This window comes from Eleutherodactylus coqui, chromosome 6 (assembly GCF_035609145.1).
Source record: "Eleutherodactylus coqui strain aEleCoq1 chromosome 6, aEleCoq1.hap1, whole genome shotgun sequence".
NCBI lineage: Eukaryota > Metazoa > Chordata > Amphibia > Anura > Eleutherodactylidae > Eleutherodactylus > Eleutherodactylus coqui.
Genome location: NC_089842.1, coordinates 134,961,022 through 134,979,292, shown reverse-complemented (window position 1 = coordinate 134,979,292; position 18,271 = coordinate 134,961,022). Strand labels below are relative to the sequence as shown.

Sequence of the window (18,271 nt, the reverse complement as noted above, 5' to 3'; positions counted from 1 at the left end):
CGTTCACATGGGCGATTTTACGGCGCGTAAAAATGGCAATTCGAAAAAAACGGAACATATGCGACCGAAATACGCGCCAACGCATATTCGATCGCAGAAAAGACCGTTTGCAAAGTAGGAACAAACGAAAATACGCTTTCTAGCTCTGGTCGTGATCGGTGAAAAACGATCGCTCGGGCGATTATACGTTGCGCTCGTGCGAACGTAAATACGCCTACGCTCGTCTGCCCGCACCCTAAGACTTGGACTTGAAACAAAGTTCTAACCATGAAATAACCCACCTCTGCTGAGCCAATTATCTTCTCTTTTATTCATTACACAAAGTGATGTGATCACAGCAGGCTGAATGCATCTGACCATACCACAAATGTCAGATTTTGGAGGCTAATCAGGGATGTAGCTAGAGGCTCATGAGTCCTAGTTAGAGATGAGCGAGTATACTCGCTACTTGAGCGAGTAGTGCCTTATTCGAGTACCTGCCCACTCGTCTCTAAAGATTCGGCTGCCGGCGCGGGTGACAGGTGAATTGCGGGAGTGAGCAGGTGGAAGCGGGGGGCGGGGGGAGAGGGAGAGAGGGATCTCCCCACCGTTCCTCCCCGCTCTCCCCCGCCCGCCGACGGCAACCGAATCTTTAGAGACGAGCGGGCAGATACTCGGCTTAGGCACTACTCGCTAGAGTAGTTAGCCTTAGCGAGTATACTCGCTCATCTCTAGTCCTAGTGCAAAGGTTCAGCTTGGCCTCCACCTCTGTACAACTTTGGCCAGCCTGTAACTTTCAGCTGCATTACTGGCAATGTTCTCTAAGCCTTTGTAGCCAGTGAGTGTGGCAGTTCATGACTCATAATGGGTCCGTGTGCCATCCGTGTAATGAGCCCTTAGCCTAATTTACAGTTATGTTATTTGTATAACATAGAGGATTACGCTTTTATTTATTACTACTTTAAACCGAAAAAATATCCAACATCCAGATCACATATAGCAAATAGTAACAGAGCTTTTTAAGTTTATATTCCCATCAGGAGCAATAATTACAACTAAAAGTCTTTTTACATGGGCCAATGATCGTTAACAAGCATTCATCATAACGCTCATTAGTCCATTCATTGCCCCATGTAAACAAGACAGCAATCAGCCAATGAACAAGCAAAAAGCTTGTTCCTTGGCTGATCGTGTATTTTGTCCATCCAGAAATATCTCCTCATATGCACGGGAATGTTGATCAGTACATGTTACATGCGGCTTAAATATTGATCGGTATTTGGTACATGCGGCTTAAAGGCTGATCACTACTTGTTACATGCAGCTTGAATGTTGATCGGTACTTGTTACATCCAACTTGAATGTTGATCAGTAGAGATGAGCGAGCACCAAAATGCTCGGGTGCTCGTTACTCGAGTCGAACTTCCTGCGATGCTCGAGGGTTCGTTTCGAGTAACGCACCCCATTGAAGTCAATGGGCGACCCGAGCATTTTTGTATGGGACCTATGCTCCGCTAAGGTTTTCATTTGTAAAAATCTGGGAAATTCAAGAAAGTGATGGGAACGACACAGAAACGGATAGGGCAGGCGAGGGGCTACATGTTGGGCTGCATCTCAAGTTCCCAGGTCCCACTATTAAGCAACAATAGCGGCAATAGTGCCCCCCCCCCCAACAATTTTTACTTCTGAAAAACCCTCATTAGCAAGGCATACCTTAGCTAAGCACCACACTACCTCCAACAAAGCACAATCACTGCCTGCATGACACTCCGCTGCCACTTCTCCTGGGTTACATGCTGCCCAACCGCCCATTTCAGTAATAGTAGCAGTTAAGACAGGCCCCGGTAACAATTCCAAAGCAGCAGTATAGGGGGAGCACAGTATTAGTTCAATTTGAGTAGTAATAGCAGTCTAGACAGGCCCCAGTAACATATCACTAGCAGCAGTATAGGGGGAGCACAGTATTAGTTCCATTTCAGTAATAGTAGCAGTCAAGACAGGCCCCAGTAACAATTCCGAAGCAGCAGTATAGGGGGAGCACAGTCTTAGTTCCATTTCAGTAATAGTAGCAGCACAGTGCAGCCAGAAAAAAATATGCGCAAGGCTGCAGTAACACCTAGCTGGGTAATAGTGAGCGACTACTAACCCCAGCAGACACGCAGTAAACTGAACACGGTCACAGGCAGCCCAAAGATTTTTTTTTCCAATTTTTTTTAAAAAAGCCCACTGCCTATATAGCCAGTATATCTCTTTCCCTGTACCACTATCCCTGCCTCACCAGTACAGCCCCTATACTCAGTAAAATGACTGCAGACTGAGAAAGCTATGGTCTGCACGCCCGATATACAAAAAAAAAAAATGTGCAAAAATGTGCAGCCTCAACAGTACTGCACACGGTCAGATGTGGCCCTAAGAAGGACCGTTGGGGTTCTTGAAGACGAAGATAACAGCCTAACTCTCCCTATAGCAGCTACAGCAGGACGGCACTTTCCCTAATGTCTCTCAGCGTGCATCTGTGGCGAGCCGCGGCCGGCCCCAGTTTATATATTCGGGTGTCACCTGATCTCCCCAGCCACTCACTGCAGGGGGGTGGGATAGGGCTGGAACTTCACAGGAGGAAGTTGTAATGCCTTCCCTGTGTTACTATTGGCCAGAAAACGGCGCAAACTTTTCTGGGAAGAAAATGGAAGTGACTCGAACACCGCGTGGTGCTCGTCTCGAGTAACGAGCATCTCGAGTACCCTAATACTCGAACGAGCATCAAGCTCGGACGAGTACGTTCGCTCATCTCTATTGATCAGTACTTGTTACATTCGGCTTGAATGTTGATCAGTGCTTGTTACATGCGGCTGTAATTGTGATCAGTACTTGTTACATTCGGCTTGAATGTTGATCAGTACTTGTTACATGCGGCTGTAATTGTGATCAGTATTTGTTACATTCGGCTTGAATGTTGATCAGTGTTCGTTACATGTGTCTTAAAGGTTGATCAGTACTTGTTACATGTGGCTTGAATATTGATTGGTATTTGTTATATGCGGCTTAAAGGTTGATCACTACTTGTTACTTGTAGCTTGAATGTTGATCGGTACTTGTTACATCCAACTTGAATGTTGATTAGTACTTGTTAAATCCAACTTGAATGTTGATTAGTACTTGTTACATGCGGCTTGAATGTTGATCAGTACTTGTTACATGCGGCTTTAATTGTGATCAGTACTTGTTACATTTGGCTTGAATGTGGATCAGTACTTGTTACATTTGGCTTGAACGTTGATCAGTATTCGTTACATGTGGCTTGAATGTTGATCGGTACTTGTTAGGTGTGGCTTGAATGTTGATCAGTACTTGTTACTTGCAGCTTGAATGTTGATCAGTACTTGTTACATGCGGCTTGAATGTTGATCAGTACTTGTTACATGCGGCGTGAATGTGGATCAGTACTTGTTACATGCGGCTTGAATGTTGATCAGTATTTGTTACATGCGGCTTGAATGTTGATCAGTACTTGTTACATGCGGCTTGAATGTTGATCAGTACTTGTTACATGCGGCTTGAATGTTGATCAGTACTTGTTACATGCGGCGTGAATGTGGATCAGTACTTGTTACATGCGGCTTGAATGTTGATCAGTACTTGTTACATGCGGCTTGAATGTGGATCAGTACTTGTTACATGCGGCTTGAATGTTGATCAGTACTTGTTACATGCGGCGTGAATGTTGATCGGTACTTGTTACATGCGGCTTGAATGTTGATCGGTACTTGTTACTTGCAGCTTGAATGTTGATCTGTACTTGTTACCTGCGGCGTGAATGTTGATCGATACTTGTTACTTGCAGCTTGAATGTTGATCTGTACTTGTTACCTGCGGCGTGAATGTTGATCAGTACTTGTTACATTCGGCTTGAATGTTGATCAGTACTTGTTACATGCGGCAGATGAGTGTTGGTATGACCACAAATGATGGCTAATGCAATCATTCATCCCCATAGACATTGCATTTGTCAGCTGCGCATTCCCAGTTTATATGGAGAGATATACTGTCGATGAGCAGATAGGTTCTTGCCTGCATAGACCATGTCATCAGCCAACAAACAAGCAGTCAGCTGATTGTGGAAGTGTTTTCCTGAGTTGTTGATTGGGCAAACAAACATAACTGTTCATATATAATCAACGGCCTGTGTTCAAGGAACTTTAAGCAAAGCTGTACTAATATATGACAACCACCATGTTTGACTATTAGCATAACCATCCTACTGTGAAATGCTGTATTTGTATGAATAGAAGTTTTAGCAAAGACAAGCATTCATTGGTGGGTTGACTTCTAGAAAAATTCTCCCTCTTAGCCCCTGAACACAATGGTAAGGTCCTATGGAGTCCCAGAGCTTTATAAATGTTTACAGACTGATGATTTTCAGCATTTTTTGTCTAATTAGTTCCAAACTTTCCTTAGTTTGTACTGTACAGTTCTTATATACATCTCAGGGCTCGTTCCCAAGAGCGCATATCGGCCGGACGTTTTCACGGCCGGCCGATATGCGCAGTGATCTAATGCATTGAATTCCAATGCATCAGATCACGTGGGCGTATTTGTGAGACATAAAAGCGCCCGGCCAAGCCAATATAGCGCCAGGATTTTTTTACGTTGCGCCCAAAACATAGTGCTGGAACTATGTTTTGGGCCAGAATATGTCGGGCGCTGCATGGGCTACTACGGGAGCCCATGGCAGCGGCCGTAGGTGGGAGGGAGTTTAGCAGCGTGGCTGCTAAATTCCCTCCCTCTGTTCTCCTCACCCCCGTGAAGGCTTACCTCTCATTCCTCCCTGCTCGTTCTGTGCAATGGGAGGACGGGGGACGTGGGCAGAGCTAAGCGGTCCACCCCGCCTCCTCCCATTGATGGCTATGGACAAGGGGTGGGACGTTGGTGGAGGTAAGTATCCGCCCTCTCCCTGCTCCTTGTCCATAGCCATCAATGGAGAAGGCGGGGTGGATCTGCACCTAGCTCCGCCCCCACCATTGCACAGAACAAGCGGAGAGGAACAAGAGGTGAGCCTGTGATGGAGAAGAAGGGGAAATGGTCGACGGCCTGGTGAGCTTGGCGCATTTGCGCCGGGCTTACCAGGCCATCTGAACAAGCGCACAAACGTTTGATTTGTGTGCCCATTCACCAGATTTTCCTCTCCCAATGTAGCTTATATCGTCTGGCCGTGAAATCGGTGGATGATATGCGCTCATGGGAATAAAGCCTTATGATGACTATTACCATTAATGGGATAATTTCAGAAACCTTTTAGTGTAACAAATGTGCTGAAGTAGGTGACATCGAAAAGAATGATATTTCACAGCACTCTATGTATATGATATGCTTTATGCCTGCTTCTACTGTAGCTACTTGTCATTTTTGTGTTAACAGAATATTCGTATAAGGGTCGTCTCTGGATGCACGTTTAATACTCAACAAATGAAGCAAGTAACGGGAGTGCTGAAAGAGAAATTTCTCTTGGTTGATTGCAGTACTGTAATCACTGGAACATATAGGTAAGGAAATTAAAGAACTCTCTAAAGATAGCTTTACATGGGGCAAATATCACCAGTCATCCTGTATAATGGGCAGAAAATCACTCACCTGTCGGAGTCGCTTGTTTTTTAGCAGAACTGAAAACCAAGTGACTGTAGGCCTGTGTAAACAACTATGAATGACTGTTTACTGTGAATGGAAGCGGATGTCTAGAAGAGATCTAAAGCTCGCTCTTCTTCCATTCACAGTGAGCGATAAATGGGCGATAGTCCGTGGGACAGCTGTCGGGCACTTATGCCCCTGACAGTCATCCTGTGTAAATGTAACTTAATTCTGTTTTAGCATAAGACCCTTAATGATGGTCAGAGTGCTCCTGAGACACTCTGCCCAATCATAGAGATAACTGTGCCACCACAGAATTACAGCTGCACAGTCCTCTCTACCCACCTCCAGGACTCATCTCTATAAACTATTAGTGTTCAGCCTCCTGCTACAACCTAGACAATGTTGGTGCCTTGAAAGGGAATTAGCCCGCTTGACCCCAGGTATGCAGCAGTAACGTTTCCACTGCCTTAGATCACCAGGGATCTTAGGATTAACCATTTGTCTGCCCTAGACAACCAGAGATCCTTACATTAACCTCCTTTTCTGCCCTAGACCACCAAGGATACTGGCATTAACCCATTCACAGCTCTAGACCACCAGAGATTCTGACATTAAACTCTAAACCAGTGTTTCTCAACTCCAGTCCTCAGGGACCCTAACAGGTCATGTTTTCAGGATTTCCTCAGTATTGCACAGGTGATGTAATTATTGTCAGCGCCTCAGATATTGCCACAGGTGTTCGTACTATAGGATATCCTGAAAGAATGACCTGGTGGGTGTCCCTGAGGACTGGATTTGAGAAACACTGCTCTAGACCATCAGGGATTCTGACATTAACCTTTTACTGCTCTAGATCACCAGGGATGCTGAAATTAACACTTTTATATTCCTAGACCACCAACCACCATGCTATGTGGCCCTGTATATTTGGCAGCTAATTATTATGCATTATGCATTAAAGTATATCCGAGTTTTCAACAGGTTTTTAGAAAATACACCAGGTTCTCCTAACCCACTCATTTGCTGCTGTTTGTACACTGTTTCATGTTTATAAGTTCTGATTTTCACATGGTCTTCCCCATTTTTGTAATCCCCCTGCTGCTTGTAATCCTTTTTCAGATAGGGAGCATGTCACAAGATGATCAGTTTCGCAGTAGTTCACTGTCCTGTATGTACCTCCTTTCTCTCACTTCCCATTCTGCATTGCTCTGTCTCTGGTCCAATCAGCAGAGAGATACAATTTTTCAATGCCTATCCCTCTGCTTCCCCACGACAATTGTATGATTTTGGCATTCAGAGACATTCTGGCAAAATGTAACGGCAAGAGAGGCAGAGAATATGAAGATTGCAGACACAGTGTCTGTAGATCTGTCAGCCTATGAGTGCAGGAAACTGAGCCTGTGAAGATAGCCCCTCCCCCACAGCTAAGAAAACATCCCAGCATCCAAGTTACTACAGAAGCTCAATATCTAACAACAGATAGTGGACTGAAAGAAAAGTTGGAAGGGAAACCCAGAGTGGCAAATAGTTGCAGTGGAAAAACAACAACATTTTAATACAAGTATTTTATAAAAATTGATAATACACATACAGGCTATTACATGGGCATAAGCTGTCTGCAATATTAGTGCCCTTTAATATTTATTTGCTACAGTTCTGTATTGTTCAGCCTAGAGGCACATGCGCACCGCTGCTCTATTCATTTCAATGATGGCGCAGGAAATTCCCAAGTACAAGCGCTTGGCAATGTCCCATGCTGTCACTGAATTTAATGAAGTGGATGTGAGCATGTGCGACTTCTGCTTCATTCATATTGGTATCTCTAATCTCCAGATCATTTGGGTCTTATCCTGGTTATAGGGGATAACTTTAGATCTTGGTTCAAGCCCTTTAACAGAAAGGCATCCACAGAGTCTGTTCTAATAGTGTGCTCTTTATCTATTTTAGAAAGTATCATATCGGTAACCCTGTTAATCATATTTTGAAGGTCTGTTTTCATGCATTACAGATTGTCACAGTTCTTTCATTTCTGAACGATTGTAACAATTATTACTAGTGTATACGGACAAAAAGATCAACAAACTATAATTTATCTTTCTTAAACGTTGATTGATTAAGAAAGCCCTTAGAAAGCCCTTGTGGCAAGTGTCCATAAATTGTGCCCATGATATTATGGGAGGCCAAGGGCTGCGAGGATGTGTTTTGTATAGAAATTGTCATCAGACTTGCTGTGCAAACTTGAACAGTTTATTAACAACTGTAACTTTCTGGCCGGTCCAGCCATGTAACGATTTCATAGTCTGTGCAACAATTATATGTCAGCAATAGTAACAACTAGGCTGTTTCTGGGTGCATTCTTTTGAACAAAAAAAAAACCCAAAAAGCAGTCTTGTCGCTAAGCGAGTTTAACTGAAGTTTCAAGTTCTTTAGTGCAACTGCACTTGTTACTGTGTATTGGGATCTGGATACTCACAGTCCAAGTTCATAAGTGCCATTTAGTAACTGACAGATTTAAGCCAGATACCAGCCACCACAAGATGATATTGAAAGGACTCCCTGGGTGTGACTTTTCCACGAAAAAATGCAGTTGGGGTGTTGCCTCTTCTTCCAAGTCCGTAGTGCACTTTGGTGCCGGTCACCCCTTGGGTTCAGACTACATTATGCAATGCAGTTGTTGCACTTGCTTCCTAATCTCACCTTACTGTAGATTACTGGCCGCTCTGTTGTCGGGGGCCTCTCCAGCATGTCCCATGCCGCAGTACTGGCTCTAGCCAGCAGATGGTGCCATTGTATAATGGCAGAAAGAAAAAGCCCCCTAGGAAACCCTGAATCCAAAATTGGCACACTTCCCCAAATGTCACACCATGCTGCAATAACAAATAACATCATGACTACGCCCCCTTACACAGGTCAACAAAAAAAGTTAGTGTAGTTCAGTTTGATGATTTCGATTGACATTTGGAATAATAGCAATAAGCAGAAACATTATAGAAATTTTGAAAATGTTGCCCAGTCTCCGGAATACCCCTTAGGTGAATAAATTCTCTACTGTGACTAATGAAATCACATGTAGGATGGAGCTCTGTTGGAGTAATACTGTACCCAGTTCCCCATAAGCATCCTCTATTGTGTGAATTAATTCAGATTTATTTACCTATAATGTATATAATCTTTGTCTTTCAGCTTTACATGGTGCGACTCAAGACTAGACAGAAACTTGGTCACACTCTTTACTGGAGAAATAACTGATTCATTTGATAATGAGTTTCGTACACTGTTTGCAGCCTCTCGACCACTTCAGAGATATGATTTTGTGAAGGACCCCCACAAAGATTCTCATAATAGAGTTATAGCACCTTCCCCTACACCAGTTGCACCTAAAGATACTGAAAATGTGAATTCCACCGCCCAGGTTGAGCCAGAACCCTACACCAATGGATTTTCCTCACCTCAAAGATTTACCACCAATGGAGCTTTGCAGGCGACAGAAGTAATTTCATCCCCTTTCCTCACCCCAATAGGAGGACAACAGTTGTCGAAAAATATTAATAACATAGCAGAGCGGCGGACTGTTGTACCAGCAATAGTAAAGACTAATGGCTTGGATGTTGGTTTTAATAGGGCTTCAGGCATACCTCAAGACTCTTCAACCATACCTAAAGAGTCTCTAAATGTGCCCGATTACTCCATTCGCCATCGACTTGCTGCATGCCGCAATTTTGAAGGACCTACAATAAACTTTCGAAGTGCACAGGAGTCTCATAGCGCTTTGAGTGATATTTTAAAGAATGTTCAGAGGAATAGGCTATCTGTGGCTAAGACAACAGGGGGAAGGCCAAGCAAGTCTCTATGGGACCTTAGTCAGCTGTCCCAATTGTCTGGCTGCAGTGGAGAACTTGGTACAAGACAAAACCCCTTAGACCCCGGGGAGGACCCAAAGGTGAGTGTGTTCGAATTTGCTTGGAATATAATGTAATTCTTAGATGTATTTACAAACATTTCTTCTTCATAGTTCACTTCATCCATCTGTTCATACAGTGTTTGACATCCAACTCCAGTTGGTTCCCACTGACACAAAAGAATTCATGCTTGAGAATTTCTATAGAAAATGCTAAATACTGTGTAAAAAAAACATGTTCTTGGTGTCAGATATCACGATATCTGCCCGTTTCTGCATAGATAAGATACTTAAGATCTTGGCAGAGTATATTTACTTTTGAACTGTCAATGTTTAATTTAAGTAACAATGAGAGCTACAATTTAACCCCTTTTTGCATCCACACATATGATTGTGTGGGACACAGAAACTGATTGACAGCCACCTTCCAGCACTAGTGAACAAGATCAGGGCTATTTAAAGGGAATGTGTCATCGGAAAATGACATATTATATAATTCACATTTTTGTGTTCATTTTTTTTTGCCCGGTCATAATCTAAATAAAATTTAAAAAATCCTAAAATCCTGCATTTTTCACACTGACCAAGGAGTGTAATAATAGTCTGACACTTCCTGATCTGTAGAGCAAACTTTGCAGCAGTCTCACTATCACGGGCAGGATTACACTGAAAGGTAATACCTACATGTATGTATCACAGGATCCACCATTCACAAGAGGTAAAGGGTGTGACTATCTACTGGCCCTCCCTGCAAAATAACCTCTGGACAGATCATGTCTGAGCATGTCTAGAATAGTCTCCCGTGCAAGTCAAAGGGTCCCATCCTGTCTATTGTGTGAATGGCCCTGCTGCTGCTAAATACAGGTCAGACAAGATGGTCAACCCCATAGTTATATATAAACAACAGAATTTTAAAAAATGGTAATATAATTCCTTTAAAGGGGTTTCCAGTAATTTAACAAAATAGCTTGTGTCTGTGCAGCCTACGAGAAAACCATCCAGGGACAGGTGAATACATCTCTAGACTGGAGGGAAAACAGAGCGGCGGGGGAAGAACCTACTACCATGGAGGTTGTCCCTCTCAGGTTTACCATTCTGCCACTGCCTGCCATTCCCACCCCACTCCAATCTGGTATGAAAAAGCATTCAGCTATCCTAGGACAGGTTTCTATGAGAGCTGCTGACAAAAGGAGGGGGAGACAGTTTAGCAGCGGCTAGCGCTGTAAACCATGTCAGCTGGCTCTACTTAAATAATAGAAGCCATGCTGAGCATTTCTCCCGACCAAAGGAATTCCGGACTGCGACATATATACGTGTATATATGTGTAAATGAACGGGAAAACGTGGATTTTAGTCACGACTTTGTCGCAGCTTATTCTTCATGAGTTTTCCAGCCACAATGCGGCCTACGTGAAAATCCATCGCCCATGCGCATGAATGCTTAAACTGTCAATTTAGGGTCTAACAAAGGTCCCCATAGCTGTCCAGTAAAGCCCCTGTTAGAATGCAATGAAATTCAGACATTTCATTACAATGAAAAAAAAGTAAAAGTCCCTTAATTAAATAAAAATAAAGTTTATGATTAACATAACAGATTTTCCCAGGGTCAAAGGCAACGTATGATTTTACCTCTGTCGTTCTAAAAAGTGCAGGGCCGGTTCAAAAAAAGGCAGGGAGCAAATTTTGCAGCAATTCTGCATCCAAAAAACGGTCGAAATACTTACCATTGATGCGGATTTTTACTGGAAATCAGCTGCAGATCCGCAAGTGATTTCATACCATGTGGCGCTCCCCATCACCTCCTCCGAAGGCTTTCCACTGTCAGGGTTCCCTGATTTCCGGTTCCCAGCGGACTGTAGTTGCCTCACCTGACCAGCAGCGTCACATCTAACTAGGCTGCTGGGAACCGGAAGCTGGTTGTCATGTCTGTCTCCTGAGATCTGTTGTACTGTAGGTTCTCTGGAGCTTTCCTGCTCTGGTGTGGGGGCTTGTACTGGCTGGGCATGTGTGTGTCTCCAGCCAGCCAATCACTCTGGGTCAGTACACATCAAAGCTGTCTTCCCAGGTGTGGGTGTGTTCAGCTTTCTGTGTTCTCATTTCTCTCTCTCTCTGTGGTATGAGCAGGTTCTATGTGTGGTGGCTGTGAAAAAGGTTTGTGTCTTGTAGTTTCATTTGGTTATGTTGCTGGACTCCTGGTTAGTGTAGGGACTAGCGGTATTGTCAGGAGCCATGACGTGGCCCGCTAAATTCCATATTTTGGCCAAAATGTCAAAAAATACCTGGCATTTATAGCATTATGCTTTTCATTTGCATTCACATGAGGCCTCCATGACAACACTGTACTCCATAGTCATCAGAAAGGGACATGTTGTTACCAGAGTCCACTAGGAGTTCCCCATCATGCACAGGGCTAGAAATGTATGGCAGAGGTAACTATCTGGGAGCTCACATACCCTTCCCACAGACCACAGCACTGCCTGAAGCTGACTTTGCAGGACATTTTTCTAGGTGGGGTAGGTTTCTTGCTTCATACTGTTGAGAAATCAATGATTTCCCTACTTAGTATAGAGTTGCTTACATGATGGATGGATTACTAGTCTGTTATCAACTAGAACTACATAACACCCAGAGAGGTTAATGCACAGGAAGTACCTGAACGTTCTTCCACCCATTAAGCATACAACACTGTAAAATCAGTCATACTGTACTCATCCTAACACTGCTGACGGCAGTCACAAGATGTAAGACAATAAAAGCAACAGAACGTGGGACTTAAAGTGACCGGATTAGTTTCCAACTACCATAAAATTACAAAGGTAAAATGTGTGCCTGCAGGGCCCCCTCTTTTTGGTTGGCCATACATATTAGATAGCTGTTGGACCAATGCTCATTCGGATGAGAGCCATCTCTCCCACCCATGTCTATATACATGCACTCTGGTTATTCTGGGACTTAAAAAAAAAATTCTATTGATGATCTGTCAGTTATCAATAGATGATCGGCTGATTCCTGGGGTCTCTGTCACTGCGGTCAGCTAAGGGATCAGAAAATGCTGACTATAGCGCAGCGGCCTGGGTTGGAAGCTGCACTGCAGTACCAACCCAGGCCATTCTGCAGTAGTCAGCAATTTCCGCATTGACCGCAGCCCCAGAAATTAGCTGATCAGCGGAGATCTAAGCGTCAGGTCCCTATCAAACATCAGTAAAAAAATTTTTTTGAAGTCCCATAATAACCCTTTAAGCTTCTCTGTCTTGACCAGGTTATTTAAACACAGGGTTATAGAAGTATTCCTATCTCGGCCAATCATGATCAAGATGAGGATGCCCCTCTATATACAGCAGCCAGGAGGGTCAGGATTACGGAACAGCCGAGCAGGCTGTGGTACGATGTTTCCATAACGAATATACAAATGGATGGGAGTAAGGCCTCTTTTATATGGGCGATGTGTTTACCGGCCGGCCACATTGCAGCCGAAAAAAGCATGAGCGAGAAAATGTTGCAACCAAGTTACAGCTAAATCTTGCACTCTCTCGCCCATTTACACGCTCAGCATTGCTTCTATTGTTTAATTAGAGCCAGCTGACATGGTTTAGCAGTGCTAGTCGCTGCTAAACTCCTCCCGCCTTCCTTTGCTGGCAGCTCCCATAAAAGCCAGTGGGAGCCACCAGCTGATGATGGCTTGAAAGATAAGGCAAGCCCTATCTTTTTCGGCTGCGTCAAAACATCAGCCACGATGTCCTATTATCATGGCCACAATGTTTTGACGCAGCTAAAATGCGGCCAACTGAATGAATGCATTGGAATCCAATGCTTCAGACAGTCATGATTTTCGACCAATGTTTTATAGCAAAAAAACACTTGTGTAAAAGAGGCCTAATGGCAACAGTACAGGTGAGGTACCCAGCGGGGTACAAAATATCTGTAACTGGGACAGAAAAGTCAGATTTTGAAATATGTACAGATCTCATAGTGGATGTGCCATAAAAGTCCAAGATGGGAAAATCCCTTTAAGGGATCATTTACAAGGGCGTATGAAATTTTGGTTTGCGGATTTTTGCTGCTTATGTTTTTTTTTTACATCCGTGTTCCATCTGTGTGCTGTGTTGTTCACATGTGTTAAAAAGAAAGGGGAAAAAAGCCAAAAGAAGACCCAGTTGATGTCATTTTTTTCACTGTCTTCCGGCAGCATCTGTGTTTGCTGCATTTTTTATGCTTTTGTAGTCCATGAATAAGGACTAGAATAGGACCTACTGTGGAGCCGCGTAAGAAACAGCTGTGTAAATAGCCCAGTTTACTTTAATGGGTCCATGTGCTGTTTGGTTCAGTCAGTTCAGCTCAGTTCCCATGGGACAGAGATCCCGTGGAAATCTCGCGGAATGCCTGCAGCGGGACCGCACGGAAATTCCACAAGATTTCCGCAGCAGAAAGGCTGCTTCAAAACCTGCACCATTTAGCGCGGGTTTGAAGCGGCTTTTCCAGCTGTATTGAACTGCGGAACTCTCTCCCCATAGAGAGGAGAGAGCCCACAGTGGAAACGGCAATACAGTTGACATGTCGCTTATTTGAATTCCGTGCCGCATATCAGTTTCCGCGCGGCTTGTCCACAGCGTGTGAATGAGACTTTGGCCAATCTCGTCCACTTTGCTGCTTAGTCTCAAGTTTAAAAGTGCAGGTAGAATTTCCGTGCGGAAAGTCCACATTGAAATTCAGCGGCAATTCCGCCCCGCATGAACCCAGCCTTAAAGACACGGACAGCACACAGCCAGGAGAAATGCCTGTCTGAATGGGCCTTAAGTCAGCAAATTGAATCTTTCCCCCAGGCGAAGGAAAACTTAGCAAAGCCTCCCGACGATGACATATTTTTCAGATCACCTTGTTACCCATGTTTACAACCAAATTAATACGTGAAAATGTTCTTTTCTTTTATCTTCATCCATAGCGTTCTTTGAATTGTGTTCTCCTGTGTGCGGTTTCCTCCCTTGTCTAATATTCCCTCCACCTTGTTCCAATATTTACTCTGCAGGTCCAATAGATTTGTCAGTTTGTCTATATAACTTTCAGATGCATTTAATCTTTTCATCAGCATGCAATATAATAATGGAACATAAAATGCAGCAAGTAAAGCCAGTAAACTGGAGTTGCCGTACTAACCTTTCATGGATGACATATGTCATGACTGCACTGACAGAGCATTAATATAGGTCAGGATAACACATTACAGATTAACATATTTTAAATAATTCATCAAAGCAAATTCCAGTCGTGCCAGTAATGAAGAAATATTTAGTACAGCTGTGCGAGACGATGAAAGCCGCCTGCTATTTCTTGATAACTACTACACTCTAATTTCTCTATTTACACATTCAAATGGCTCATACCATCTAAAGAATCATTAATCCATTCACTGGAGAGAGGCGTTTAGGAAATGGAAATCCCATACAAAAATGTTCCAAAGCAAGAACTTTATATTCTAAACTATACAGGGCAGATGTACCCCAAACACTGAGTTTAAAGCTCAGCCTTCATACATGACCCACCAGTTGTGTAATGGGAAGTGGTGTCTATGTAAGGTTGTGTTCATATCATGGTGTAGTAGTTTTTAATTTATAACAGAAACCACAACACATTGCCAAATCGGTCGAATGATGGACCCCCATAGACTCACAGTGGGGCTGTCTGATTTTGCATAGGTGTCTGTGAACATAGGGTGGCCATACACATTAGATCCAGAGTGACCAAACCTATTGATTTTGATGTGAATGGCCAAATGTGGATGGATGCCTCTCTCCAATAACAGATTCCGGGGAAGATAAGGATCGGGCAGTTGGATTTCAGCTGTCTGATCTTTTTGTTGTTTTGGGAGAAAAGCCCACTACCGGCTATGATAACTAACTATAGCACATTTTTGGCTTTGGATTTGTTTCTGCTCCCTTGTATTACATTTGCTTACTGTCTGAGGCCTCCTTCACACGAGTGATGTGTTTTCAATATAAAATAGCGGCAACACTGTATTGCCGCGATCTAATACCAAAAGGAATTCGCTTTTTCCCATCCATTCACAAGAGCATATCGCGTTAAAAGGAGGCCACAGCGGCGGTCGGCAGAATGGCTCTATTTAGCTTAAATAGCTAAATAGAGCCAGTTGTCTTCTTCAACGAGCCCCGAAATCAGGTTAACTCCCTACCCCTCCCTTTATTTTTCAGCTCGCCTAGGAATCTCTGGGAGCTGCCTACAATAGGCCATCAGTAGAGATGAGCAAGCACGCTCTGATAAGCCAGTTACTCGAGCGAGCCTCGGTCTTCTCGAGTAACTGCATTCTTGTCCAAGCGTGTCCGGGGGGGCGACAAAGGTAAGCAGGGGGGGAGAGAGAGATCTCTTTCACCCTCTCCCCTGCCAGAGATCTCTTTCACCCTCTCCCCTGCCTCCACCCTGCCCCCTCCCCTAGCACGCTCCAACAAGAATGCAGTTACTCGAGAAGAGCGAGGCTCACTCGAGTAACTGGCTTATCCGAGCGTGCTCGCTCATCTCCAGCCATGACCTATCTTTTGACGCTGTGAAGAAAAAAATCACAGTGCTTTTCAGTTGCAGTTTTTTCTCACGGCTAAAAATCGCCCATGTAAATGAATGTATTAGAATCCAATGCTTTACATAGTCGCGATTTTCCGGCGACATTTTCTCGTGGCTAATAGCTCAGAGAAAATGCTTTCTGAGTGAGGCCTGAGGCTGCTTTTAGGCCGACTTCACACGGCCGTGAGGGGCTCCGGAATTTCGCGGCGGAGCCCGTCACGGCGCCCCCCCAGAGACCCCAAACTTACCTCCGGATCTGCCGTCCCACGTCCCGCATGATGCTTCGGCGCGCATGCGCAATAGAGCGCGTGGCGCGCCGGCCCCGTCATATGACACGCCCACAGCGTCGGCGGTAGGCGGGGAAGTGGTTTCACGCTATCTTCTGCTGTGCTACAGCGGAAGATAGCGTGACGGACAGCTTCCATTGACTGCAATGGAAGCCGCCTGCGCGTACACCCGTGGCAAATAGAGCATGCCGCGGGTGAGGACGGGTCATTTTATGGTGCGGAATTCCGCAAGCATTGTGCTATTAGGCTCAATAGAACCTAATAGCTGCGGGCAACGCAGTGGATTTCCGCTGCGTATTACGCGGCGGAAATCCATCCGTGGGAAGGAACCCTTAGACTGGACGATTCTCATTTGCAATAGCAAACCAGTCAGTGATGTCATCATTAGGTCATTCGCTCTCGTGCAGCCTGGTTAGACAGGCAGATTCATCGTTGACTCAGTCAACAACAATCGTTCAGTGTTTCATATACTCTATGTAAAATACTGAATGATCAGTATTTAAACTGAATGAAAAGTGAATGAACCAATAATGATTTTAATGCCTGTATAGAATGCACAACGAGCGAGAACGAACGATTCTCATTCCTCGTTCAGTCGTTGGCTCACATCTAGACTGAACGATTATCGTCCACTTTCACTCGTTTGAATAATCGTTCTGTCTAAAAGCCCCCTGAGGCCTGTTGTAGCGCAGTAAAGGCATGTGAAAAGATCGCGCCCATACTGCACTAAAGATCGCGTGAATGGGTGTTTTTCATCTATTTTAATTAACCCATTTACACAATTGGAGGTGCGTGTTATTCACCTCCCATAGGAGTCTATGGAAAGTACGCACCAAAGGTAGGTCAGGCCCTAAGTTTTCTTGCACCGTGGAGCTTACAGGCGACCATGCAGTCTCATCTCCTATCTTTGATTGGTGCAATTATTTAGCGCGTCTAAAACTCCTCCATCTGAACGCTTCCATAGGAAACCATTGGCTCTTATAGTAGCGCTTTCTTTGCGCACCTCTAATGTGTGAAAACAGCGCTCGTGTGAACGAGGCCTGACTCTGTGACTCTGGCTCGCCTTGTGACTGGGGTTCATACATCGAAGTGCGATTTTTACCAACCACCTGCTGCTCCTTTAACTCTCCCTATCATAGTTTATAGAGAATTTGCAGATAATCAAATGCAAGTTCTGAGGACAAGAAAGACCCTAAACAAACTTGTTGGAGCAAGAGGTGAAATTTACAGTCTGATGTAATTCTTTCTCTGAGAAGCAGATTCTTGAGTCTGATGTTACATTATAAGAAGTTCCCAGTGCTGGCCTATACGTTCTACCTTCTCTAGTGCACCTTTCTACTGAACACATACAGCTGTCCTTGACTACATTTCCAAGGGCCCTTTTACATGATTATCATTCAAAAAATTGTTGTGGGGGGGTTTATGCAGCTAAGGCATATTTTTGGGCTAGGGCTTATATTTCAAGCCCACCTGTCCCCCCGAAAATACCGCAAAAAGAGCGCAATGAAGTCGCACCATGTGTGAGTTTGTAGCAACACAAAATCGCAATATCACCACGAAAAAACACAGTGATGTCGCACAGAACACCAATGCAATTCTACTGCGATTTTCTCACGGCGATATTGCTATCGCCCGTGTGAAAGAGGCCTAGGGCCGGTTTCACATGGGTGACAAAATCGTGCAATCTTCTCACGATGCGACAGTGCTATAAATCGCATGTATGTGAAGCCGATGCTTTCCTATGGGTTCTTTCACATTAGAAAAGTTTTGTAGGCTGCTACATTGTGAGAAAAAAAATCGCAGGTTGCTAAATATTGCCGTGATTTGTGAGGTTTTGTAGCCCATGTTTCCCTATGGAGCCTTCCTTTCTGCTGCTTCTCATTGAATGGCTGTGATTGGTTCATTAAGCGCTGGC

The 18,271-nt window shown here is 44.2% G+C and overlaps 1 protein-coding gene across 1 annotated transcript in view; it reads left to right on the top strand.

The window, feature by feature from the left end:
• Nucleotides 1-18,271, top strand: part of FAM83E (family with sequence similarity 83 member E) — an 81,890-nt gene that overhangs the window by 28,015 nt on the left and 35,604 nt on the right. Inside the window, exons 4-5 of the mRNA XM_066607717.1 lie at nucleotides 5,395-5,519; nucleotides 8,788-9,544. Coding sequence (XP_066463814.1) covers nucleotides 5,395-5,519; nucleotides 8,788-9,544 — 882 coding nt within the window. The remainder of the gene's footprint in view (nucleotides 1-5,394; nucleotides 5,520-8,787; nucleotides 9,545-18,271) is intronic.